The sequence below is a fragment of the Aegilops tauschii genome, chromosome 1 (assembly GCF_002575655.3).
Source record: "Aegilops tauschii subsp. strangulata cultivar AL8/78 chromosome 1, Aet v6.0, whole genome shotgun sequence".
NCBI classification, from domain to species: domain Eukaryota; kingdom Viridiplantae; phylum Streptophyta; class Magnoliopsida; order Poales; family Poaceae; genus Aegilops; species Aegilops tauschii.
Window position 1 is genome coordinate 8583884 of NC_053035.3, and position 25904 is coordinate 8609787.

A 25904-nucleotide genomic window follows, 5' to 3' on the forward strand; every position below is an offset into this window, starting at 1 on the left:
ATGGCCAGCAAAGATGAGCTGAAGCTGTTGGGTACGTGGGCGAGCCCCTGGGCTGCCAGGGTGAAAATCGCACTCCACCTCAAGGGCCTGAGCTACGAGTACATGGAGCAGGACCTCGACAACAAGACCGATCTCCTCCTCACGTCCAACCCGGTGTACAAGAAGGTGCCCGTGCTCATCCATAATGGGAAGCCAATCTGTGAGTCTGTCGTCATCCTACAGTACATCGACGATGCCTATGGTACCGTAGGCCCCTCCCTCCTGGCCGCTGACCCCTACGAGCGTGCCATTGCTCGGTTCTGGGTAGACTACATTGACCTCAAGGTTTACTCTTATAGTGTTTTGTGTCGTTGGTTTCACATCTGTGTATGTGGTTTGTGTATGTGGTGAGCTGATTAATGTTGCTATTTGCATGCAGCTAGTCATCCCATGGAAAGTGGCGTTCACGGCCAACTGAGAGGAGGAGAAGTCCAAGGGGATAAAGCAGATGTTGGCGGGGACGCTGACGCTGGAGGGGGCTCTCAAGGAATGCTCCAACGGGAAGCCCTTCTTTGGCGGTGATAGCATTGGATACATGGATATCGCACTAGGCGATCTGTTGGCATTTCTACGGAGCACCGAAGAGCTATGTGGTACCAAGCTCTTTGACATCGCCAACACCCCACTTCGGATAGCGTGGGTGGAGCGCTTCATCGCGCTGGACGCTGCCAAGGTGGCGCTGCCGGACGTCGACAAGTTGGTTGAGTTCGCAAAGATTAGGCAGGCCCAAATTGCTGCTTCTATCAAGAACTGAACTAAGCGGTCACCCAATTGGTTCAGATCAGATAATAATAATTATAGTTATGTTTGTTGAAGTATATGTGTTGTATAGCTATGCGTTATCTCTCAATTGGTGTCTCTCTCGCACATCTCATTTATCCAGTACTGTACCGAATAAGAAAGATGGAATGATCTTTCGTTACAACAACTTCTTTCTTTTCAAGATTTTTTATTTTCCTGCAGATCAAGGAGTAAATAATGGTCTTTTACTATGATTCAAATCTAGACTTGGATGCTCATTCTTTTGGCGTAAATATTGTCAAACACTTTGCATTTTACTCTAACTGTACATTTGGCTGGTTTAGTTTAAAATATCATATTGGTAAAGCACAGAAACCCAATCCCTAGTAGAGAAATACCAGTCAAAATTAAGATCTACTGAATACTAATCATAGTATAAACGTTGTGTACCTGATTTTGGTTCAAACTATAACATGTTGGCCCAGACCCGACGCCAAGTACTTGCGACGACGGTGATACGACCGACGATGAATGAAGCTCGCTGACGAACTCGCCGGATTACTTTACGCCGAGATGCACCATAGTACAAAGCTAGCCTCAAGCTAGCAATCGATCCTTTGCTTGAAGTGTACTAGTAGCACGTATATGAACTAGTACTTCTGGCTGGATCAATCACATGAGATAGCACGTACACAACCAGCCGCTCGATCTATACTTCGATCGATTCAACCCTACTAGATACGTACAAGAACTAGATTGATTGATGGCCGCAGGCCCGTGTGGAGCTTGTTCCTTCTTTAGTGCTTTTACGATCAACTCTATCTAAGAAGTTGCCTACTCTACTTTGACCTTCCACTCCATCTAAGAAGCTGCCTACTGTACTTGACTATGTTTGATGAAGATTATGAGATCCAAAGGAAGAGACTAGTACATAGATGGATTTCTGAGGGTTTTATTCATGACAAGGACGGAAAGATCTTGTTGAATTAGGAGATACATATTTCCATGAGCTCGTTAATGGAACTTTAATACATAGATGGATTTCTATGGATAAGGGGGTGTAGCTAGCATGGGTATAGCCTCTACTTCCCCATATTAAATTAAGGAGGCTGCAGTCATTTTACATGTCTGAAAAAGATAATTCATCTACATTGTTAAACAATAAAGCAATGGTAGATCGTAAGATTCACCGACTCTTTCTAAAGGAAATGAAGATCAAGGAATTATCAAGCAATTCAATTTATCACATGCTTGATCACTTAGTGTCTTTATGCCTACCAATCAATTGCCTTCTCTTGTGAAGTCAGATGCTTTGCATGTGTTATACCATAGCCGTTGTGAAGGATTCAGAAATCATCATGTCAAAGATATTAGAAGACTTATTCATTTGAGACAGATGAACATAGATGACACACACATATATAACCGAGCTTCCTAAAAAAACGGCGACTTGGAGTGTCTAGAGATGCTTGCTAATTAAAGATTCCACAGTTTTCTCTGTGCTACTTAAATCAGTTATTCGGCTAAAAATCTGGTAATCTGTCTGTTGCAACTTGCACTAAACTACGAAATGTGATTTAGAAACATGGAGAGCTTGAAAGATCTAGGGGGTAAAAACCCATTTGTGCATCACTAAAGTCGAGGAGCTAGGCTAACTAGTAAATCCGAGGAGGCTGAGAATTAGTTGGTACACCAGCAAGTCTGGCAGTGCAAGCTATAAAGAAAAGTTAGTATCCTCGCTTTGTAAAGTAGATAACTTCAACATTGGAACCCCGTGTATTACTTTTCACTTTGAAGAAGATGATGGCTTCATAAGATATTTGTGCTTTCCAAGCCTCAATAATGTCAGAAACATTTGTCTCCTGAAAGGAGATATCCGTTTGATTGTCAAGTGGTTGCTTTCACGTGCCAACCTGCAAAATTTGTGCATCATTTAAAGGAAGATAGATCAACAGCAACTTGAGATGGTAGGAAGCATATCTAGCCTGGTCAATTTTCAATTTTGGTCCGATGTTGATGATTGTTCCATCAACATCATTAGTGCGGGATTCTGACGGTAATCTTTTTAGCCTAGCAGTGGTTTTTATTTTGGCATCCAACACCTCGCCAGCCTTGCTACCATCCATGTTTGTATATCTTGCACTGGAGTCAAGGCTGTGGATGTGAAGGTTGTGGAGTTTACTTTTAAGAGCATGTCCGAGCCTTGTGACAGGGAAACTGGTCATGTAGTTTTTTTGTTTTGGTAGAGAACTCGAGCCTTGCCTGTTGTGGCTTAAATTCTCCTGCTGTTTCTAATTTAATTGAATGTGCAAATCCTCCCCCTCAACTGTAAGGCTTGACCATGTAAAGTTGAATGAACTACTTCGTGATTCGATAGATTCCGAGCCTGCACAATTTAGCTGAAAATTACGATTCCTAGCCTGAACAACATAGCAAAACACTTCAAAAAAATTCTAAACTTTGTGGGAATGATGACCAACAAATGTTATGGGTTCTTGCAAAGTTTTGTGGTCAAATAACATTCGAGCAGCTCTGTACTGCCCCAATATCGGTGACGGGCATACCATCAATGTAGCATGAAAGATACTAGTAGTTTAAGCTGCACACCACACACATGTCATTTTCTTCTCTCTCTGCAAAAATACACTATTTGGCTCTCTTCTGCCTTCTACATTTTGACTTCATGGTGCCCTTTTCACTGTTTGACAACGCATCATCATCATCATCACGGTAAATTCCTTTTTGGGAATCATCAAGGTGAACCAATACAGTCAGCGTGTTGCCAAGCATCACAAATGTCAACATTGGATCCATAACCCCTTGTGTGTAAAACTTCCACTTGCAACCTCATAAATGCACTCCATCCTATCCCTGGTCTGCCTACTTATCCGATCTATTTCTAATCTGTTTCAAGAGACAGAACAGTCAGCGGTCTAAGGAAAATGCGCTACAATGGGCAAAAATGAAAAGCCAGTATCTCGACAGTTTCCCCCAAACTCATTTCATCTGTGATTATTTAGCCATAAAAAGGAAATATCAGTAATGAACATGCTTAGTGCCCAAAACATTAGTGCGCTACAATTGTTTCTGAACACTTAGTATCAACATACCAGCCAAAATGCCCTGAAGAGACACAGCATAAGCTTTTCAAGTGTTCTGTATTCATCTGAACAACTAGCTGTTATTTCAGCCTTATTTTCATGAATCTCAGTCTGTAGCTTATCTAGTTATATAAGAAGTAGCAGCTCTAGTTCCAAATAAGAAGACGAAGCCTGCTAATTATTCTTGGAAAATTACTATTATGTCTTAACTTTCGCAAACCATTGGGATGATAAATTGAGTCATGTGTAGCAAATCTGATTGGTTATATAAGAAGCTTCTAATTTACTGCAGCTCTAGTTTCCAGTTATCTTTTTGAGCAGTTATGTAAGAAAAAGCTGTTGATGCAAAGTATTGCTTGCATTTTATCTCTGTTAACCATTCTTTCATTCTGCAGGACACCTCCAATGCGGATGAGAAGTCCTCCAAGAAGGCTGCCACCTCCTTATCGTCGTAGTAGATCTCCAATTCATCGACCAATTCGCTCCCTTTCCAGATCAATTTCTCCCCTCAGGTAGTGGTGTTGTTGACCTAGGTTCATTTCTTATTCTTGTATCATTTTGAGTCAGTGGTTTGTGCATCTTTTATGAGATAAAAGAAAACTTACAGTCAGGCCTTTCACTTCAGCGCTATCTCCTGAGCAGTGTAAAGAAATATGCCCTTGTGTTAACAAACCACTCTATGGAACCAGGGGTCGAGCAGCTCCTGTGAGGCGTGGGCGGTCGTCCTCGTCATTTTCTGAATCACCAACGCCGCCAAGAAGGGTAAACTCGTAACTATTACTGTCTTGTTTTCCTTTTTTGAGGAAAAAAGGGAAAGAGGGGTGATTATTTCTCTTGTACAGGGAGCCGGAAGGGTACCGAGAAGTCGCAGCCCTCAAAGGTAGTCACCTTTGCCTTTCCAAGTCGTAAGTGGTGCCAATTTTTCTTTTATTTTAGCAACCTGTTTAAATGTGCATTATAAGAATCTGTCTCAAATACAACGAAAGGAAATTAGACGTTATTTTCTCCCCCTCTGAGACCAATTTATTTATCTAACAGAGAGGATTTTTTTTTCTCTTTTCTTTCATTTGGTGCAGGCCCTTCAGAGGGAGACGGAGAAGTGCCTCTAGCAATAGTAGTGGTTCGTCCTCCCCTATCCGCCGTTAGAACTCCCGACATGTTAAAACCCTGGTAGGTAAAATCTTTTTTGCATCTGCTGCTGTCTTCAAGCATCGGATCGGGTCAGATATCATTGGAACGAGCATGCAAGTCTCCGTCTGAGATCTTGGAAGAGTTGGCTTTCGTTCTGTAGTGGATTAGAGCACATTAATCGGTTTTCTCGTTGCGAATTTTCGATCCATGAGACGCGGATATTTATGCTGGTCAATTTAATTTTATGAAATTGTCGTGCCTGCCCAAAAAAAATTGTTGTCGGTGGATTCATGTGTGCTTATGTTTATGTTTGTCAAGTTATTACACATATGATATTTTCGACATCATTGTCAGCCATCCCATTCTACATGAGATAAACGAACAACTGTTGTTTTCTGTCGCAGTAAAATAAAATAAACCTGGAACAATTTTGATCAACAAGGTAAAATGAAATGAGCATACGCATGGAGATTATTTAAAAAATAAATTATTGTTATTATTATTTTTACAATGGAGAGGATTTGGACCTTCACACGGAAGGCGGAGCATAAAAAAAATCAAAATGGTGGTTGTTCCATTGAGTATAAATTGTGCTGTCCTGAAACAACCAATATAAATTTTTTGATGAATAGTTTCTTTTGAGGATGATGACACTACCGCGATATTGCACCATCTACACCCTGAAAATGGGGGGGGGGGGGGGGGGGGGGGGGGGGCGGGGGATTTCCAACAAGTCCCTAAAAAACCTCCCCTTAAATGTAATTGTAGGGCATGTACAGTTGTTGATAAGACAATGTTATCTTAAGTCCAACCCGCAAAAAAAATGTTATCTTAAGTCCTTTATCCTTAATCATTAGCAATTCCTAAAAATTTAATAAGACATATTATGCTAAGCGATCATCTCTTAAATATAAGAATTCAAGCTTTTTATTATAATTTCTCTCTTCTCCATCTTCAACATTTATACTATGTGGCACCACTAAGATAGCACCATTGTACACGAAAGTACCTTTCTACACTCAGGAGCAAATGCTCCTGGTATGAACAGTAAAATAAAAAAATTCTAGAATTATTTTGTGACATACTTCCACAAATGTTTGTTGTGCATGCAAATTTTCATCGCGACATCACATTGGTGGAAAGCATGCCAAAAAAACAAAATCGAAGCTCCAATATGCTTTTGTAAGTAACATTTTCAGAGCATCGATTTTGTTTTCTTACCACACCTTCCACCGACACTAGTAGAAAAAGGCCCATTTGTCCCAGTTCATAAGGCCCATCTGTCCCGATTGGGGAACCAGGACTAAAGGGTCGTTACTAATGCCTAGGCCTTTAGTCCCGGTTCTTATACTAACCGGACATATGGGCCTCCACGTGGATGGTGCTGCGAGCCCAGGCAGGAGGCCCTTTAGTCCCGATTGGTGGCACCGACCGGGACCAATAGGCATCCACGCGTCAGCTGTTCAGGGGCTATGGTTTTTGTTTTTTTTCTGAAAGGGGGGTGGATTTGGGGGTTTTGCATGGTTAATTAAGGTGTTTCATATATTGTGTTAGGTAGATAATTAATTAATAGAGAGAAGTGTCCTCTCTTATCTCCGTGCTTGGTCGACGCTACGTACTATACGTATAGAGAGGCCCTCAACACGCTAGCTAGTAAGAAAATGAAGGAAACGATTAAGTACAGAAGTTCGTCATGCATACCGAGAGAAGTGATCGACCTCTCCTTCTCCGAGAGATTGGTCGAACAACAAGTTTTCGTATTATCTATCCGACGCTACTGCCTACATACATATACAATATGTAAGATCTCTTACAATCCCCTAGCATTTGAACCCAACTTTCACATGGTATTCTCCGGCTTTATTGATGACGTGGTCAAGAAAGAATCCCGCCAATTCCTCTTGAATTGCTTTCATGCGATCTTGTGGTAGGAGTTCATTCCGCATCTGCCACGTCTAATTTGAAGAAGGGGGTTAATACATATATATGAATAAACTCAACAGAAATGATGGTGTAATAAAATGAAATTGTGTATATTATTGCTTACGCACTTCATATTGTCTTTTAGAGTAGCCCCGCTTATCTTTCAAAGTCGCATTGTAGACGAACTCGCACACGTAGTATCCACAGTAATCATTCCCTTGTTCCTGCCACAAGCACTTTACGAGAAATAGAGGTCAATCAAACTGATAATGAAGCATTATAAATGGCATTGATGAAAGTAGCTAGAATCAACGGGAGATGCGCGCAACTAGCTAGCTAGTGGTACTTACTTTCGGGTATGTATATCGCAGCTCCTTCGGCAGTCCCGGAGCTTCTGCGGTGAACTGTTTCCAAACCCTGCAAGACAAAGAAAATAATTATTACTTGAGATATCAGGAAATGAACAAAAAGTTGCCGATATGGTGCGATAATGATCGATTGAACTTACTTGTTGAGAATTTTAGTCATGTCCGCATAGGTCCCGGGATCTTTTCGTCTCGAGTCTAAGACAGTTACTAGTCCCCGCTCAAGCTTAATCTCCAGGAGAATATAGTGGAAGCTGCGCACGCATGCATAACTCATCAATTACATTACTATAACCTCGCTCGAGTAATAAGGGAAACCGAATATGCACATGACAGTAACACTCACTTGAAGTTGTAAGGAAAGAGTATTAAATCTTTGTTTTGATTTATTAGCAATGATTTGAGCAAGTTGGCCTCGGCATCTTGGGCGCTCTTTTAACCTGAAATTCATCTATGAGATTTGTGTTAATGAATCTAATATCATACATTTCTGCTTTTCTGCACTCGACGATCTTCAATCTGCATAATATAGTGAGGATAATTATAAATACATGCAATGAAAGAGCTGAGCTATATATAGAGACTTAATGACAGAAGTAGTACTTACAGACAGTAGCAAGTGACCGTTAATTTATCGAAGGCCTTTTGACTGAAGAACTGGAAGAACTCCTCAAATGGGACATGCAATAGATCAATTCCAATGAGGTCGTGCTCCTCTTTAACTCTCAGATACAAACTATTCGTCCCCCCAGACTCTCTGCACGTTTTCATGTACCAATCATGGAATCTTCGCATCATCGTTGTTAGAGATTTTTCATCTTTGACGAGAGGCTTCCCGTACTCGTATCTGTGTTCGTCCACCTCCAAGAAATCATAATGTACATCGTCGGGCAGGTAATCTCCAAGATTGCTATAACCGGGCACCATCCCCGGAGCATTAGCGACGTTGTCGCTAGACACATTAAGCGGGGGGCACGATTGGTTCGCTTGTTCGCCGAGCTGGGCAATTTTTTCCCAGCTGCTCGTCGTTCTTTTAACCTTTGATCACTGACAGTACTTCCCGACCACTCCGCTTCGAGATATGCCTTTTCAGTAATGCGCTCATAGTTGGTTTTCGGCGGAGACTTTGGTGGTTTCCTCAGGGCATCGATAGTGCGCTTTGCTTTCACCGGATCTACCTTCTCCTCCGGAGGTGGATGTCTCTCTGCTTTCGCCCCTTCAAAGAAGTCCTTCACTTCTTTTTGCATGATCTTCTTGTTTTCTTCCACGGTCATCTCGTACGGTAACTTCTCTAGAGGCTTGAGAGGTGGACCGTATCTGTATTGCCTCCCGCCTCTGGCTGTACTGCTAGATGCCGGAGCAGATGGAGCGGCTGCAGCTGTCTTCTTTCATGATTGCTTACGAGGCGGAGGAGAAGGACTACGACGCGCCGGAGCAGCCGGGGCGGCGGTGGGTCTCTTCCGCCCTTGCTGGCGAGGCGGAGAAGGAGGAGGCTGGTGGCCGCACGGGTGCGCCGGTGCAGGCGGAGAAGGAGGCGGAGTGACGCCACGCGCCGGAGAAGGAGGCTGAGTGCCTTGATCGTCACTCGCCGGAGGAGGAGGCGGTGGAGTAGGCGGAGTGCCCTGACTCATCGGAGGAGGAGGAGGCGGAGGCGTCCAGTTCGGAAGGTTGATGAGCTCCTTCCGCCATAGGCATGGAGTCTTCAGACAAGAACCCAGCCGAGTCTCCCCGTCACCCGTAGAGTGGTCAAGCTGGAGGTCCTCAAATCCTTCTGTGATTTCATCCACCATCACCCTAGCATATCCTTCTGGAATCGGTCGGCAGTGAAAAGTTGCGCCAGGTTCAGGAGGTGCAACAGAGCCAACAACTGCCTTGACTTTCAATTCCATCCACTGCGTCATAAGGTGGCAATGCCGAGACTCTGTGATAGCATCTACGGGGTAGCTAGCAGGAGCCGTGAAGACAGGCTCCTGAAGCAGCTCTGTGGAAGCCACGCTGCTTCTCCGCTGAGATGGCGGGGTAGCTTCGGGTGTAGCTTCGGCAGGTCGCGTGCTGCGAACTGCGTCTCGTTCGTCTAGCGCTTGTACCCTTGCGTGCAGCGCCTGTAGTTGGGTCAACTCCTTTTTCTTCTTCCTCTCCCGGCGTTTGTAACCGCCTGCATCGGGAAATCCATCCTTCCACGAAAGGGAGCCTGGCGTGCCTCGTGTCCGTCCGGGGTGCTTAGGATTCCCGAGGGCCTCTGTGAGCTCGTCGTTCTCTCTGTCCGGAACGAAGGCCCCTTGCTGTGCTTTTTCGATATAAGCCTGAAGCTTCTCGATGGGTGTGTTCAGCTGCTCGTTGGTCCAAACGCACTTCCCTGTTACAGGGTCCAATTTTCCCCCAACCCCGAAGAACCAAGTCCTGCAACGGTCTGGCCAGCGTCGCGTCTCTGGTTCGATCCATTTATCAATGAGGTCATTCTCAGCCTTGTCCCACAACGGCCGGGCTTTCAGGTAGCCACCTGACCCCGTGCGATGGTGATGCTTCTTCTTTGCAGCATTCTTCTTGTTTGTCGCTGACATCTTCGCTGCTCTCTTAGATTTCTTTTTGGTGACAAATGCGGGCCACTGATCTTTGATCTTCTCAAATCGGCCGATGAATTCTAGAGTCTTGTCTTGGTCGACAAACGATGATTTCAGCTCATTCTTCCACCTCCTGAATAGCTCAGCCATCTTCCTAAGAGCATAAGCCTTTATCATTGGCTTTTTAACTGGATTCTCCGGATCTTCCTCTGGCGGGAAGGTGAAATTTTACTGCAGCGCGGTCCAAAGATCAGCTTTCTGCCTATCACTGACATAAGACACCTGAGATGTCCTTAGGCTTCAACCATTGCTCGATGCTGATCGGGATCATGTCCCTAACTAGAACCCCGCACTGAGCATTAAATTTTTGCTTGGTCCGGAGGGGTTCAATCGGTTGGCCAGCGCGATCAATTTCGATGATCGTGTACCTTTCATCCGTGCGCAATTTTCTCTTCGGGCCTCGTCTCGTTACCGAAGTGTTGCTCGATCCAGAGGGCTAGAAAAGAAGAAAAAGAAGAGAGTTAATATGTGTACATACCAAAAACAATTAATGCATCAATTAGCTATATAGTCAGCACATGCTTAATTAATTAATATATATACCTGGCCGGACTCCGTTCGGTCACCGGAGCCGTCATCACGGTGTCCTTCCCCCTCCATTCGGTCAGCGGAGCCGTCATCACGGTGTCCTTCACCCTTCATTTGGTCACCGGAGCCGTCATCACGGTGTCCTTCCTCCTCCATTGTTTGATCATCGTCGTAGCTTGCTTCTTCATCCTGTCTTTCCAGACCATCGGTGCATGTGTCATTGAGAAATGACAAGACGGCATCACTTCCGTGTGCGATTATCTCCCCCAACACCGCTTCTTTTGCTTCGTCTCGCGGGTGCGGATCCATAGTTTCTGCAAATATTTACAACATGGCAATTATTATTCAAACATGACAGATGGATATATTAGTGGCAAACGTAGAACTAGCTAGCAGCACAATAAGGAATCATATTAGTAGCCTGGCCTCGACGCTTCTCTAGGGTTTGGGGTGGCCTCGGCAACGCTTCAAGGGTTCGGGGTGGCCTCAACAACGCTTCAAGTGTTCGGGGTGGCCTCGATGACAACGCTCTTTTAACTTGGTAAATTCGGGTGGCCTCAAGAGAGTTTGTCGATCGGGTAGGGGCGCGGCGGGAGGGGGTAGGAGACCGACATCGTTTTTTTCTAGGGTTTGGGTGTCCTCGAGAGTTTTGGTCGAGCGAGAGGGCCGGGGGTGCTACCTACATACATGGGAAAATAACGTTATCGGGGAGGGGGTATATCGACCCCCGCCCCCCTCGTGTTGAAGTTATCGGGATAGAAAAGAAGAAGAAAAAATAAAATTTTCTTCTTTTTTCCTCTTCTTATTTATTTCTTCTCTTCTTCTCCTTTCTTCCTCTTCTTATTTTCCTTTTTCCTCTCCTTCTTTTTCTTCTTCTTCCTTCTTCCTAGGTAGATATATAAAACTTTTCTAAAAATGTAACTTTGCATATATAAAAAACTTTTCTAAAAATATGCATATAAAACTTTTTCTTCTTCTTCTCCTTCTTCCTTCTCGCTTCCTTCTTCCTATTCTAAAACTGAAACTAACCTAAAATGTACTAAATCAGAGAACATATATAGACAAAACTTTTCTAAAAATCTAATTTTTGCATATATAAACATATATACACAGAGAACATACATACATATATACATTTTTATAAAAAAAACAAAAAACAAATCATTATATATATGAACAAAAAATCTGAAAAAAAAGGACATATAATCATATATACACACACACATATACTCAAACATATACATATAATCTGAAGAAAAAACATCATATAAATGTGGGAAAAAAACAGGGAGGAAGGGGGCGGCGCCGGCCTGACCAGCGTGGTCGGGGCAGGGGCAGAGGCGACAGCGGCGTGGTCGGGGCGGGGCAGGGGCGACGGCGGCGTGGTCGGGGCGGGGCGACGGCGGCGTGGTCGGGCGGGCCTGACGGCGTGGTCGGGGCAGCGGCGGCGGCGTCGACGGGGCAGAGGGCAGCGACGGCGTCGACGGGGCGAGCTCGGGCAGCCTGGAGGCGTCGTCGGGGCGGGCAACTGCAGAGATGAGTGTGAAAAACGCAAAGTGTTTTCTTATATACCAAGGGCATTAGTACCGGTTCGTGGCACCAACCGGTACCAATGCCCCCCTTTAGTCCCGGTTAGTTCCACCAACCGGGACCAAAGGTCTCTTTTCAGCAGCCCAAAGGGCGGGAAGCGGCGGCCTTTGGTCCCGGTTGGTGGCACCAACCGGTACTAAAGGGGGGCATTGGTTCCGGTTGGTGGCACAAACCGGTACTAATGCCACCCTTTTAGTCCCGGTTGGTGCCACCAACCGGGACCAAAGGCCTTGCACAGCGGCGTGGTGGTGGGAGTTTAGTCCCACCTCGCTAGTTGAGAGGGGCGCGCAGTAGTTTATAATCCCCACTGCCGCACCCCTCTCGAGCTCCTCTCTATTGCAGGCTTACAGGCCTAATTGTCACTGCTATGCCAGATGGGCCTACCGGGCCTTCTACGGGCCTGAATCCTGGCCCATTGATGGGTTTCTAGTCGTATTCCGGCCGTGGTGGCCCAGTAGGTGGCAATTTTTTTATTTTTTCCCAGTTTTTGTTTTCTTTTTTGCTATTTTTTGTTTTCTTTCTACTTACAACAAAATACTTATTTTTTTCTAATTACTTATTAATTTTATTTTATGATAATTTTTGTTGCTATTAAAGTTTCTAACAAAAAAAGTTCTTTATGAAAATTCTATTTGCTTTTAATGATTTTGAACAGAAAATACTTTGATAATTATAGTTGCATGAATTTTATATAATTTTAATAGAGGTTGCTTATAATGTTTTGAACAGAAAATACTTTGATAATTTTAGTTTCATAAATTTCATTTATGTTATTAAAGTTTATTTTATTTTGTTTCTACTTATATATTTTATTATAGTTTATATTATTTTGTTTCTAATTACTTAATTATTTTATTTTATGATAATTATTTTTGCTATTAAAGTTTGTAACAAAAAAGTTGTTTATGATTTTGAACCCTTTCTGACTTCATTTGATATTTTTCGTGCATTTACTGAGTTTTTTCAGCTATAAGACCCTAAAATTGAAAAGCACTACAAATGAACTCTGAAAAGGTTGAAAGTTCGCATGGTATCATCATTTCACCCACATAACGTGTGCAAGAAAGTAGAGAGGCTTACGGCAAAAAATGGATGCACTTCGTGTACAAAACGGACAATCTCTTTCGAAGTATCAGGGTTTCATACGGAAACTCAACTGTTACAAAGGGATTTCATTTTTTTGAACTTATTTGAACTCCATAGTTTGCCATGTTCAAAATGCACCATTCAAAGCCACATCATCAATTTTCAACCCTTTCTGACTTCATTTGATATTTTTCGTGCATTTACTGATTTTTTCAGCTATAAGACCCTGAAATTGAAAAGCACTACAAATGAACTCTGAAAAGGTTGAAAGTTCGCATGGTATCATCATTTCACCCACATAGCATGTGCAAGAAAGTAGAGAGGCTTACGGCAAAAACTAGATGCGCACTTCGTGTACAAAACGGACAATCTCTTTCGAAGTATCAGGGTTTTATACGGAAACTCGTCTGTTACAAAGGGATTACATTTTTTTGAACTTATTTGAACTCCATAGCTTTTCTGTGTTCAAAATGCACCATTCAAAGCCACTTCATCAATTTTTAACCCTTTCTGACTTCATTTGATATTTTTCGTGCATTTACTGATTTTTTTTCAGCTATAAGACCCTGAAATTGAAAAGCACTACAAATGAACATGGATAGATAAGTGACCAAATTAATAGTAGTTCATCATCACATTAAAACCAAAATACATACATAATTCAAATTGAACAACATATAGCTCTCCAGAGCATTTAGTTAAACCATACATTGAAACTATGTAAAACCTTTGAATGCAACAACAAATGCGATCATAATCACAACTAAGGTAAAAATTGATCCAACGGCATAATGATACCAAGCCTCGGTATGAATGGCATATTTTCTAATCTTTCTAATCTTCAACCGCATTGCATCCATCTTGATCTTGTGATCATCGACGACATCCGCAACATGCAACTCCAATATCATCTTCTCCTCCTCAATTTTTTTTATTTTTTCCTTCAAGTAATTGTTTTCTTATTCAACTAAATTTAACCTCTCGACAATAGGGTCGGTTGGAATTTCAGGTTCAACCACCTCCTACATAAATAAAATCTATGTCACGTTGGTCGGCATAATTGTCATAAACAATAACTGAACCAAATAGTTATAAAAAGATAATATATACCACATCTGAATCATAGACAGGACGAGGGCCGACGGGGGCGGATACCAGAACCATCGCACTATATAATAACAAGGAATAATAAAAGTAAAAAATTAGACAAGTATCTATCTGAAGTAAGAATTTTTTTTCTTTCAGAAAGAAGATAAGAACAAGAGGCTCACCATGGTGGTGCCGGCGACGAGATCGGCGCGGGCGATCGACGATAGTGAAGACGGGGACGGGACGTGACGGACCGCTAAACCTAGAAAAATCTCGGGGAAAATGGAGCTCGGAGGTCGAGTTTCAAGAGAAGAAATATTAACTAGTGTGGCTCGGACATTTCATCGAACACCTCATGTGCACAGGAGGTGGGCTAGAGCACCCAAATGCCCTCCCCTCGCCGGCCAGCAAAAAACAGAGCAGTGTGGAGTGCTCTGCTCGCCGGCGATGGGCTATATATATATAGGCAACTCATTTGTCCCGGTTCGTGGCTGGAACCGGGACCAACAGTTGTGGGCCAGGAGCGAGGCCCATTGGTCCCGGTTCGTGCCTAGAACCGGGACAAAAGGTTCCAGGCAAACCGGGACCAAAGCCCACGAGGCCCCGGCCGGCCACCTGGGCTCACGAACCGGGACGAACGCACCCATTGGTCCCGGTTCATATAAAAACCGGGACTAATGGGCTGGCCAGGCCCGAACGAAAGCCCCTTTTCTACTAGTGCTATATGATTTTGCGATGAAATTTTGCATACACAACAAACATTTGTGAAAGTATGCCACAATTTTTTTATAAGTTTTTGAATTTATTTGATGTTACTGTTCACACCAGGAGCATTTGCTCCTGGAACTCCACGTCCCAGTGTACATGCTATTATATTGTGTCCGTATAATCTAGGGGAGGTTCTTACGTGCTGTGATTTAGCAAATTTCCTATATATCTCCCTCTAAAACCTGTTTTTTTCTATATCTCTTCAAACTAGCATACAAAAGTAAATAAAGAATTACATTTGGGTCCCTCAAAATAGGGGGAAAAAACCTCAAAACCAAAACAACAAGTTGCAATCAAATCCTCAGGCTCAGCTGGATGCCCCTCGAGCCATCGTCATCCAGCATATGAAGGTGCTCCATTGAGCCCTGGGCCAGGCGGTCGGTCCGCGGGGCGAGGCAGCTGGGGCGGTACCACGAGGCGGTCGGTCGGTCGTGGCATGGGTCACTGGCGGAACCTGTTGGAGTAGTTTTTTTTAGCCCAACTCCTCCTAAACAAGTTTTATTTACGTGGAGAAAGGGACTTACTGGAGATGCTCTTATCACAACACATTGTGTAAAATAATAAATTTAACCATCCATCAATTTTCGGTCGTCCGATCTCCATCGAACGCACTCGCGAGGCCAGCTGTGGCACTTTTACAAAAACACACCTGCCAGTGCCACTTCTCTCCATGTTTTTACAGAAAGCCCCTTCGTCTCTCCCGTGGAGCCCCCACCTCGTCCAGGCAGCCATGGAAGGCCGGTCAGGCGCGGCGGTGGCTGCCGCCGGCGTCGTCCGTCCACTACTCAACGCCTCGCGGTCGCGGGTCTCCTCTCTACCGCGGCAGCCCACCGCCCACTCCCTCCTCCTGGCCATCTCCTTCGCCCCTTCCCCGTCTCCTCCGCAAGTACGCCGTCCGTTCCTCGACGCATCTCATGCTACCTCCTCAGTCCCAGTAGTCCCACCGCACACCCAGAGCACCACTCCCCCTCCTCCTCATAGTCTCCCCCAGGCCTCCATGTCTCCCTGTAACAATAGTTCAGTACAAAATTGCTCTGCTTCTCCGTCGCGGTTCGCTGCACGCTCGCCAGGTGATCGACGAAATGCCAGAGTACATATATTGTCCTGCTTATACGCCTGTAGCACCAGCCATTCAGTTGGTATGATGTGCACTACGACATTCATAGAGTGGAGATGAAATAAGATTGCATTTCAACACCACAATGTTGATTAGCCCTACTGTTTTGAAGGATTTGACTGAGCTCAAAGCCTCAACGACCGCCCATATGCTCTGAATGTGCAAGGAAGCCGCCGGGCTGCTTGGGGATGCCAAGTAGTACAAAATTGCGGACCTGCATATATTATTCGATGACCAAATTGTGGACTCCAAATTGCAAGCTCAGAGTCGAGTATACTATCAACACATTGAGTAACCAGCTTACTCCTCGAAGTCTGAATCATGGCGGAGGCTGTTGTCGGGCACCTGGTGGTCACGCTCGGCTCGGCGCTGGCGACAGAGGCGGCCACCTTCGGCTGGGCGCTGCTGTGCCAGGAGGCCGCGGCCCTGAGGGGCCTCTTCGGCAAGATCCACGAGTCCAAGGTGTCTCTAATGAATTCATTTTCATAATATCTTATTGACATGAATGCAGTGTCATCCTGAAGCAAAAAACGGTGTTATTGAAGCCCTGGCCTTGACATGTAGTGTCATTGATTTATCAAGAAGGTACCAACTCTGTAGTCTATACCATTAGGCGCTAACCACTTTTATTAGCCGCTAACCAGGTAATTATCGTGTCTATACCATTTGAGGACAACTCTGCTGAATTTTTCAAAAGACTTCTATTGTTATCTCCATTTGGTGCCTATCCCCATCAGGTTCATAACACTATTTGCAAAATTGGGGGATTCAGTATTCCATAGATTGATATACTATTAATTACATTGCAGGTAAATTTCCTAGGCACGTAGTTCACAAATATATTTTTGGGCTACCAGAAGAGGTGGACTGGTACTCTGCAGATGAAAAGGTATGTGGTACAGACCACCGAACAAACAATGAAACATATACATTGGCCAGTAATTTTTGTTTTCAAGCTATTCAAGACATACTTCCAATGTACAAATAAGATAAGATTAAAAACAGTTACGAAAACCAAGTCTGTAATTAAGTTGGATGTCTTCTTCTCATTAGCCACTTATTTCACCTTGCTCCAGATAAAATTGATGCTTGAGGTTGAACTGAATACATGGTTGGATTATCTTCCAGGGGCAAGACTGTATTTGTATTGAGAAATCTGTGAAGAATAGTGGTTTCTATGCTCATCCCACCCTCTAATACCTTTATCACCGTTGACATGTTAGGCCTTTGACCGCCATCATTTAGCAGGCACCACATTGCAAGCTTCATCATTTGAATCACCTGCTCCTGGTGTGAGAGCATGTCTTCACTATGTTCGTCAATCAGATCACTCAATTGATTATCTCGAGCCTTTCCTCGGAACAAGTTGATGAGGTGAGAACTCTCCTCAGGCAGAGAATTATCAATATTTTTTCTCCCACTTATTAGCTCCATGACAACTACTCCAAAGCTGTAGACATCAACCTTTTCAGTGATTTGTGAGGTTAACCATTCAGGTGCCATATACCCAGGCGTGCCTCTCATCATCGTCATTACCTTGCTTTGATCCCTGTCTATTAGCTTAGACAGTCCGAAATCAGCCACTTTGGCATTAAAGTTCTCATCTAAGAGAATATTTTGTGGTTTGATGTCCAAATGAGCTATCTTTCGCCTGCACTCCTCATGAAGATAGCACAGGCCTTTGGCAATATCCAGAATGATTCCACACCTCGTGAGCCAATCGAGTGGGGCATTGTCGTGGCGGTAATAGATCCATCTATCAAGTGACCCTCCCGACATATATTCGTACACAAGAAGCCTTTGGAATTTCTCTGTACAAAAGCCAATCAGCCTGACAAGATTGATGTGCTCGATGCTTCCAATGGTTTCAACCTCTGCCAAAAACTCTTTCTTTCCTTGTCTAGCACCTTCCAGACGTTTGACTGCAACTCTTTCTTCGCCTAATTTCCCTGCAAAAACCGACCCAAATCCACCTTCTCCAAGCTTTTTACTGAACCCTTCAGTGCATTCTCTCAGCTTGTCAAATGGAAACCTTGTTGGCATCCCTGGTAATTGATCAAACTGGAGATCTTCATCATTGTCTTCATACTTTCTCCTCCTTAGCAGACAAACAGTAATAACAACGGCAATGAATATGATAGCAGTAACAAGTGCAAGGGAGATGCCTAGAATAACCTTCCTTTTGTTTGCAACAGGATGAGAAGCAGCAGAAGAGGGGCTAGATTGCACTTTGAGGTAAGCAGACGAATTGAAATAAGCCGTTTCAGGTTGTATTGATTTCAAGGAGAAGACCTTGGTCACCCACAGGCACTCGCTCTCAGAATCATTGAGGTGATATCTGAAGATGACGGCCCTGCAGGAGCAGTTCTTCAAGCAAGCCTGCTTACAACTGTCTACATTCGTTGCATTCTCAATTGTATGGTGTGTATCAAAGTAAGAAACATCGGTAAGGGTCAAGAGCTTATGGTGTTGCATTTCTTGACAAGAGATTGAATTCAGTGGTGCACAACCAAGATTTGCCTTGCGTAAGTGCACCGGCTTGAAGTAGTTTATTGAACTTGAGTTGTCCTGAAATGGACATGTGCACTGGCCAGCTGTGCATATGCCGTACTCTCCACACACCGTTGGGAATTCACAATCATCATTCAATTCTCTCAGCATGGTTACATCGGACCGCAAAATGCATTTCAGTAGGTCCTCAGACCATTCATAGAGCCTAAGGTGCCCATCAGACTCTAGCCTCACGTACTGAGTGGATTTAGCTGCTGGCAGTGAGATATTATGCATCCTCGGGTTGCTTGGTTGCCTTGTCTGCACAAGGAGGCTGAGGCTGCTATTGAGAAAGGTAACCTTTGTTGGACCATTTCCTGTGTCATTCTCGCTCACCCATGCCGAGAAGGCGTAGTAGAGTTGTGATGGTGTGGATCCAACATAACCGTATAATCCTGTGTAACCATTTGTTCCTCTGGGGAGAACTGTCATGTACACCTGATTCTCTGTCCAATTTGTGGCGGCAGTGTTTGCTACAAGCCTCGTACCTTCCAGTAGTGACTGCCCAGGGAGCAACACATCACTAGGATGATCAAAAGACTGCCATACAGTTCCATTTCTGCGATCAAATAGCACCAGATTGCAATCCTCGGTGATCACCATGCCTGCTACGGACCGCTCCGAGCTGCCGCTGGACCATACGAGGCTACCGTCAGCATCTCGGAGCACTAAGTTCCCATCGATGGTAAGCTCAATGGTGGCACCCTCCCTGACAGGACGAGCCCGGTTAGCAGACCATACCATGTGCGGCTTCGTGTCACTGCGGATGTGAAAAATGTAGATGGCAAAGAGGAACACATTGCAGGGGGAGGCGCAGAAGAAACCTGCACCAAAGTAAGGTCCCAAGATGGGTTGTGGCGAGCTGAGGACGAGGGATCGGACGGCCGAACCATCATAGAAGAGGGTTTGAAGAACGTGTGGCCCGGTGAAGGAGCTTTCGTTGTTGGTCCACGATGTTGAGAGGTTGGCTGTGGGATACTCGGTGAAGTTCAACCACGCCTCGGAGAGCAATTGTGCTGAAACTGCTACTATGATGAAGAGGAGATTGGCAGGACCCATGGTTGCTGTTGGAGGTTGTAAGAAGATGAATCAATTCTTGGTCTATGGCTATGAGAAGCCGGGAACAAGGAGGGGGACGAGCTTGCAGAGGGGAAAGGTTGAACCTGAAAGACGATTGCGTCCCTTGCAAAGGAGAAAGGTCCACTGTTCGGCTCTGCCGGCCCAAGTCAGTCATTGTCGTGGTTATCTGCCGGCCGAAGTATATATAATAATCTAGAAGTATAGCAGAAGCAGACGTCTGACTCAAGGTAGAAAGAACTACTACTACCTTAGATCTCCCTAATTCTGTTGTAATCGCCTGCAAGTACTACTTAGAGTAGCATCAGGGATTGCTAATTAAGGTTGTGCATCTTATTTAGATTGAAATTTGCTTCAGAGGGCAAGGTCTTCAAATCGTCACTCTAGTTGTTTTCGCGTCATGACAATTTGAGTTAATGAAAGGCCCTTTATGGGGAAAAGGCCATTTTTCTCATCCTGTAATCAATTGCAGATGGTAAGCATTAGTATTTAAATAAATGAGCGAGTTGCCATTTGGCGACCATAGACGGTTCTGTTACATTTGGAGTATGCAGCTGTCCCCATGATGAGGATTTCCGACCATGACATTCCAGTTGCTCAATACCATATTCCACTTGCAACACAACACCTCTTCTCCCAACACCAGCGTTTCGGATGCGTTTGGTAGCCTGTATGGATTTTGGCCTCCTTGCATCTGTGTCTCAGCTGGGCGTGGCATCATGGCTGAATAGTTTGTTTGTTTGCACATAGTATACGCGCAAAAAACCATATTCTGCACATAGTTTGTTTGTTTGCATCCCCCAGCCGGCTGAGCAGAATTGATGGACGAGTTGCCATTTGGGCATACTCCTGTTGCTGATCTTGCATTTTGGCATGGATCTTTTACTTGTTGAGGAAGGTGTATAAAAAGAAAGAGAAGCCATTTTTTTAATGTTAGATATACAAATTTTAAGTTCAGTTTTCATCCACTGTTCCAATTATCTACGTATGTCTTTTTGTATCTTTCTAGACAGAACACGGTCATGAAACAGGAGCTTACGTGTTAGCAGGGTGAAACTTGGACAAATATTGAACTTGGGTCTCTCATTCAAAGGCAGCAATTTGCTTTTGACTCTCCAGCTGGTGCTCGTCATCTTGCTTCCCGCAGTGCAGCTGTTGCTGCTCCTGCTATTCCTCAGCAGCAACTTGCTTTTGATTTGAGGTGTGGAACCAGAAAAGTAGGCAACTCTAGTTGAATGGTATCTACTGTTTTACTTTTTGTGGTGAATTCAGTGTGGTATTCATGGATCACATTGTTGCAATGCAAAAGTACACAAGTTTGTTAGAAGTTGAATATGGTGTTGCGAAATAACATGACATTGTTTATTGACACAAATTGTAGATACTAAGGCTTACCATGTTAATGACTTCCAATCGACAGTAATTTAGTGAACGAGTTGCCATTTGGCACACATAGATGGTTGCGGTTCCTATGGATACCGGTGGAACACTTGCCTCTTGATGTGGGTGGGGGTTGGCTATTATGCAGCTGTAGATGTCAGCGTGTTGAGAATTTCTAACAGCAAAATTCCAGCCGCACAGTCATACTGTATTGAGTCATTTCACAAACCGTTTACCTTCTTTGGACGTTGTGGAAAAAACGAAACAAATCTTGTTTTCAAGGTATTAGACCTAGTGATCCTACTAATAACGTGATTTTCCTTCTTTGCCAATTTCTGAAAACTTGGGCAAAACTTCAGAAAGGCGCTCTGGAGAAGCTTCTGCGACAGGGGGCTAGAGTGATGGTGAAAACAGCAAAGGAGATCTTTGGGTGGCATCATGGCTGGAACCCTGCCAGCAGGAGGCTGGCCATGTAGTTTTGTGCGTTGGTAGAGAAGTCGAGCCTCGCCAGCTGTAGCCCAAATTCTGCCGCTGTTTCTAATTTAGCTGAATGTGCTAATCCTCCCCCTTCACTCTAAGGCTTGACTATGCAAAGTTGAAGGAACTTCTTTATGATTAAAGATATATATTCCTAGCCCGTGCAGTTTAGCTGAAAATAACAATTGTTCTTGTACATTTTTCCCAGATGATTATGGCACTTTCTTGATACATATACCACCCATTGTTCATCTCACTCCACAATTTCTTTGTTGACGCAATCTTGGATCAGGTCCGTATCTACTGCACCTTGTTGGTTTTCGTTTGATCTTATTATTGTCCTGTGTATCTCGCTTGGTTCTCATCCACCCACGCTGTACCTTCTTTTGCCATCATCCAGATCTTAAGAAACCTGACGTACGAGTATGAGGAGCAAGCACCACATGACATGGAAGGCCTTTGACAGCCATGACTTAGCAAGCACCACATTGCAAGCTTAATCATTTGAATTACTTGCTCCTGGTGTGGGACCATGTCGTCACTATGCTTGTCAGTCAGATATTTAGATCATTCAATTGATTATCTCGAGCCTTTTCTCATAACAAATTTACATTGTTTATTGATACGAATCGAAAATACTAACCAATGTAATTGCTTACAGGATGACCAAACTGACTACAGTTTGCTTACTGCAGATGAGAGATCTAATCTGGTGGTACTGATGACTACCTGAAAGATTGGCTTGCTGGCATGACATTTAGTTGCTGGCACTGCTTTGACATTTCTGCAGACGACTTTTAGACTGCTCTCTCAATGTCAGAGATTCCAAAAGGTTTAATCTTTGTCTTGGTAGCTGTCCGCCGAAGTAATCTAGTACAGTAGACGCCTGGCTCAAGGTAAAACTACCTTAGATGTCCCTAATCTTGCTGTAAACGCCTGCAAGAGTGCTATTTATAGGGGTTGCTAATTAAGCTTGTACTCCCTCCGTTCCAAAATAGATGACTCAACTTTGTACTAACTTTAGTATAAAGTTAGTACAAAGTTGGATCATCTATTTTGGAATGGAGGGAGTACATCTTATCTGGATTCAAATTTGCTTTGGATGTCTAGGTCCTGAAATCGTCATTCTAGTTGTTTTCGTCATCCTGTAAGCAACTGCAGTGGTAAGCATTAGCATTTTTCGGTTCATATCAATAAACAATGTCAAGAAAGACTTCCAATCAGAAGTCCAGCTGAGGCTTTTTCGTTTCGATTTTGCGAGTATTCAGGTGTCTGCGTGATGAGAAATTTCTAAGACAAAGACCATATTCAGGTGTCTGCGTGATTTTGTGAGTATTCAGGTGTCCAGCCGCACAGTCATAGTGTGTTGAATTATTTCACAAGACCATATTCTACTTTTCAAAAACTAAATAAATCTTGTTGTAAAGGTATTAGACCTAGTGATCCTACTACTGACGTGATTTTCCTTCTCTGCCAATTTCTGAACACTTGGGCAAAACTTCAAAAAGTTGCTCTGCAAAAGGTTCTGCAGAAGGGGGCTAGCACGATGGTGAAAAAGGCGAAGGAGAACTTTGGCCCGCAACACGGCTGGACCCTGTGATCAGGAGGCTGGCCATGTAGTTTTGTGCGTCGGTAGAGAACTCGAGTCTCGCCTGTTGTGGCCTAAATGCTGCTGCTGTTTCTAATTTAGCTGAATGTGCAAAGTCGAATGAACTTCTTCATGATAATATATTCCTAGGCTGTGCAGTTTAGCTGAAAATAACAACTGTTCTTGTGCATTTTCTCCAGATGGTTATGGCAGTTTTTGCATACATATACCACCAATCGTTCATCTCGCCCCGCAATTTCTCTGCCGACGCAATCTTGGATCAGGTCTGTCGTATCTACTGCACCTTGTTGGTTTTCATTTGATCTTAGTATTCTCCTGTGTATCGCGCGTGGTTCTCATCCACCCATGTCGTACCTTCTTTTGCCATCATCCAGATCTTAAGAAACCTGAGGTACGAGGAGCAGAGGACCTTGTATGAGCTACTCGGGGAGATGTTAGGCAACTTATACAAAGCTGAGAAATTGTCTGCTTGCTTATGAAAAGCACACAATACAATACAGTAGGCTGACTGTGTATGTATTTATTTATTTGAGTGCTCCCTCGGTTCGCCGTCATGAATGTAGCTCTAGATTAACCGTGTACAGCATCGTCATCGTCATGGCTCTCCTCTGTACCCTTCTGAGTTTTGATGGAGTGATGGTGTCCTTGTCGAAAGCATTGTACAGAATGAATGTATGAACTGTGGTTGATAGGGCTAACTAATTAATCAGGTGCTTGATGCTTGATTCCCCTGCTGTTGATTGATTTATTTACCCTCTGCACTAATTCCCCTGCATAGATTGTCGCTTTGTGTTTTTCTTGGATTGCATCAAATATTTTGAGAATGCACATGATATCAGTAATCGTCACTTTGCATCTGTCGTTCGTTTGTCTCGTGCTATATGATAGACCTTAGCTACATACATAGTTATGCCTCCCATCTACATTAACACTATATACCCATACATGGCATGAAAAATTGTTTGATGTTTGTCTTTGTGCATGTCGTAGATTCACAAAAATACTGCAAGTATCTGGGAAGGATGCACTAATTGGAGCATAAGTATTAGGTATTTGACTTGTTCAGACTAGTATTAGGTACTTGACCATTGTCATGGATGCATGCTTGAAGTTAGTGCGACTAACTAGTATTATATGTTTCATGTCCTTATCCGATATCAATCTTAAAGTTAGTTAACGATGACTGACCGGCTGGTGATGTCCAGGACTCTGCTAATCTGTTTACCGAAAAAGGGTTTCCCCCCGCTTTGTATTCCAAAGCAACCAACGCCGATACAGGATTGCTGGGGCGAACAGCACAACAAGCCAAAAGGAAAAAGAAGAAGAAGCAAATGCCAACAGCAGCAGCTCGACAAGCGCGGATGACCCGCCACCGCTACGCCCACCAAAGACAAACCACTACAACCCGAGGCTCCAAACCACCGCGTACAAAACAGCACCTCCAAGAAGGAAAGCGACGCCGACGACGCTGCTGCCCGGACATGTCCTAGGGTTTCCCCGGCACGCGGAGGGAGGTGGGGGATGGACATCACTGACACCCTTCAGGAAGGAATGGTGGCACCCACAGGTGTCACTGCATCGGAGCCGAAGACCGGCAAGGATTTCTCCCGTACTCCAATCCCCGCCGCCCAACGGACCGGAGCCGACCAGCCAAACCGCCGCCCACCACCATGCGCCATCGCGGTTGCGCCGCCACCCACGCCGCCTCACTGCGAACACCCACACGAGGCCAAGAGGACCGGAGAGAAGCGCCCCACGGAGGGAGAAGCAGCACCGAAACCAAACGGGAGGGAACCACCTCCACCGCCGTCGTGCGGGAGGCCAGAGCCTCCGGCACCGTCGCGGTAGCCGTCCAGACGCGGCAGCAGGGCATGCCAGGCCACCCCTGGCCCGGCCAGGCCCGAAACGGGCTCGCTAAGCCCCGCCGCCACGCTGCAGCAAGCCGGCGATGGCGCCGCCAGCACCCTGCCGCTCATCGCCGCTCCCCCGCCTCCCGGAAGCCACGAAGCAGACCCACCCCGCCGCCAGCCCGCCCAGGCCCAGATGGGGCCCGAAGGGCCCAGATCTGGGCCGAGCGGGCGCCGCCAGATCGTGCCGCCGCGTCGCCCCGCCGCCAACGGCGACGCCGCCGACCAGAAGTTCGCCCCCGCTCGCGCCAGGAGCCCCTGCCGCCGCGCTGGACCGCCGCCGCCTAGAAGCAACGCCCGGGGTCGCCCCGTCCCGCGCCGGAGGACACCCGAGAGGGGAAAGGCCAGGGGGCCGCCGCCACCAGCGTCGCCCGGGCCAGGCCCGCAGCGGGCGCCGGCGACGGCGGCAGGGAGGAAGGGGGAGGGAGAGGTGCGCGGGGGAGGAGGCTGGTCGCGACCACCCGCCCGCGGGGGCGACGCGGTCGCGGGAGGGGAAAAAAGCGGGGGTCGATAATCCCAAAAGAACTTTCCTAATCTGTTTACTTCCCGGCCTTCTTCTCTAGGACAATGACTAATGTCTCGAGAAACTTGGCATGAAAGTTCACTAATCCGCAAGCAAAAGACCTTGACTAATGTTTTCTAAGCACTGAAGTCTTCGTCGTGCTGTTTCAAAACATGGAGATAAAATAAGTGATCATGGTACATGTGTTAAAAATAGAGCAAGCAGCAAGTCTATTCAATGTCCGGATACTAAGTAATTGTGCAAAATAAGTGTCCTTGACGTTAGCACATGCCTCATGGATGA

At 45.0% G+C, this 25904-nt stretch overlaps 1 protein-coding gene, 1 long non-coding RNA gene and 1 pseudogene across 9 annotated transcripts; 2 read left to right on the plus strand and 1 right to left on the minus strand.

Annotated features, from left to right (window-relative positions):
* LOC109780906 (probable glutathione S-transferase GSTU6) lies at nucleotides 1-867 on the plus strand (annotated as a pseudogene).
* A 14810-nt stretch (nucleotides 868-15677) lies between these two features.
* LOC109780907 (uncharacterized) lies at nucleotides 15678-23940 on the plus strand. Of its 8 annotated transcripts, XR_006670922.1 has the most exons (10): nucleotides 15678-16052; nucleotides 16212-16988; nucleotides 21792-21875; nucleotides 21984-22132; nucleotides 22279-22479; nucleotides 22694-22746; nucleotides 22852-22911; nucleotides 23092-23215; nucleotides 23372-23455; nucleotides 23567-23940. It is a non-coding gene; the product is annotated as an uncharacterized lncRNA (long non-coding RNA). The 8 variants fall into 8 exon arrangements; XR_012190430.1 differs by having other exon boundaries at nucleotides 23092-23455; XR_012190426.1 differs by having other exon boundaries at nucleotides 22694-23215.
* On the minus strand, nucleotides 17162-20927 carry LOC123497214 (G-type lectin S-receptor-like serine/threonine-protein kinase SD2-5). Its single transcript, XM_045233547.1, has one exon. The coding sequence runs from the start codon at nucleotides 19706-19708 to the stop codon at nucleotides 17162-17164; it is 2547 nt and encodes an 848-aa protein (XP_045089482.1). The 5' UTR covers nucleotides 19709-20927.
* Nucleotides 23941-25904: the final 1964 nt, after the last annotated feature.

Bases quoted from the DNA above. Each gene is read 5' to 3' on its own strand.
- LOC123497214 (XM_045233547.1), bottom strand. From the start codon at position 19,708: ATGGGTCCTGCCAATCTCCTCTTCATCATAGTAGCAGTTTCAGCACAA.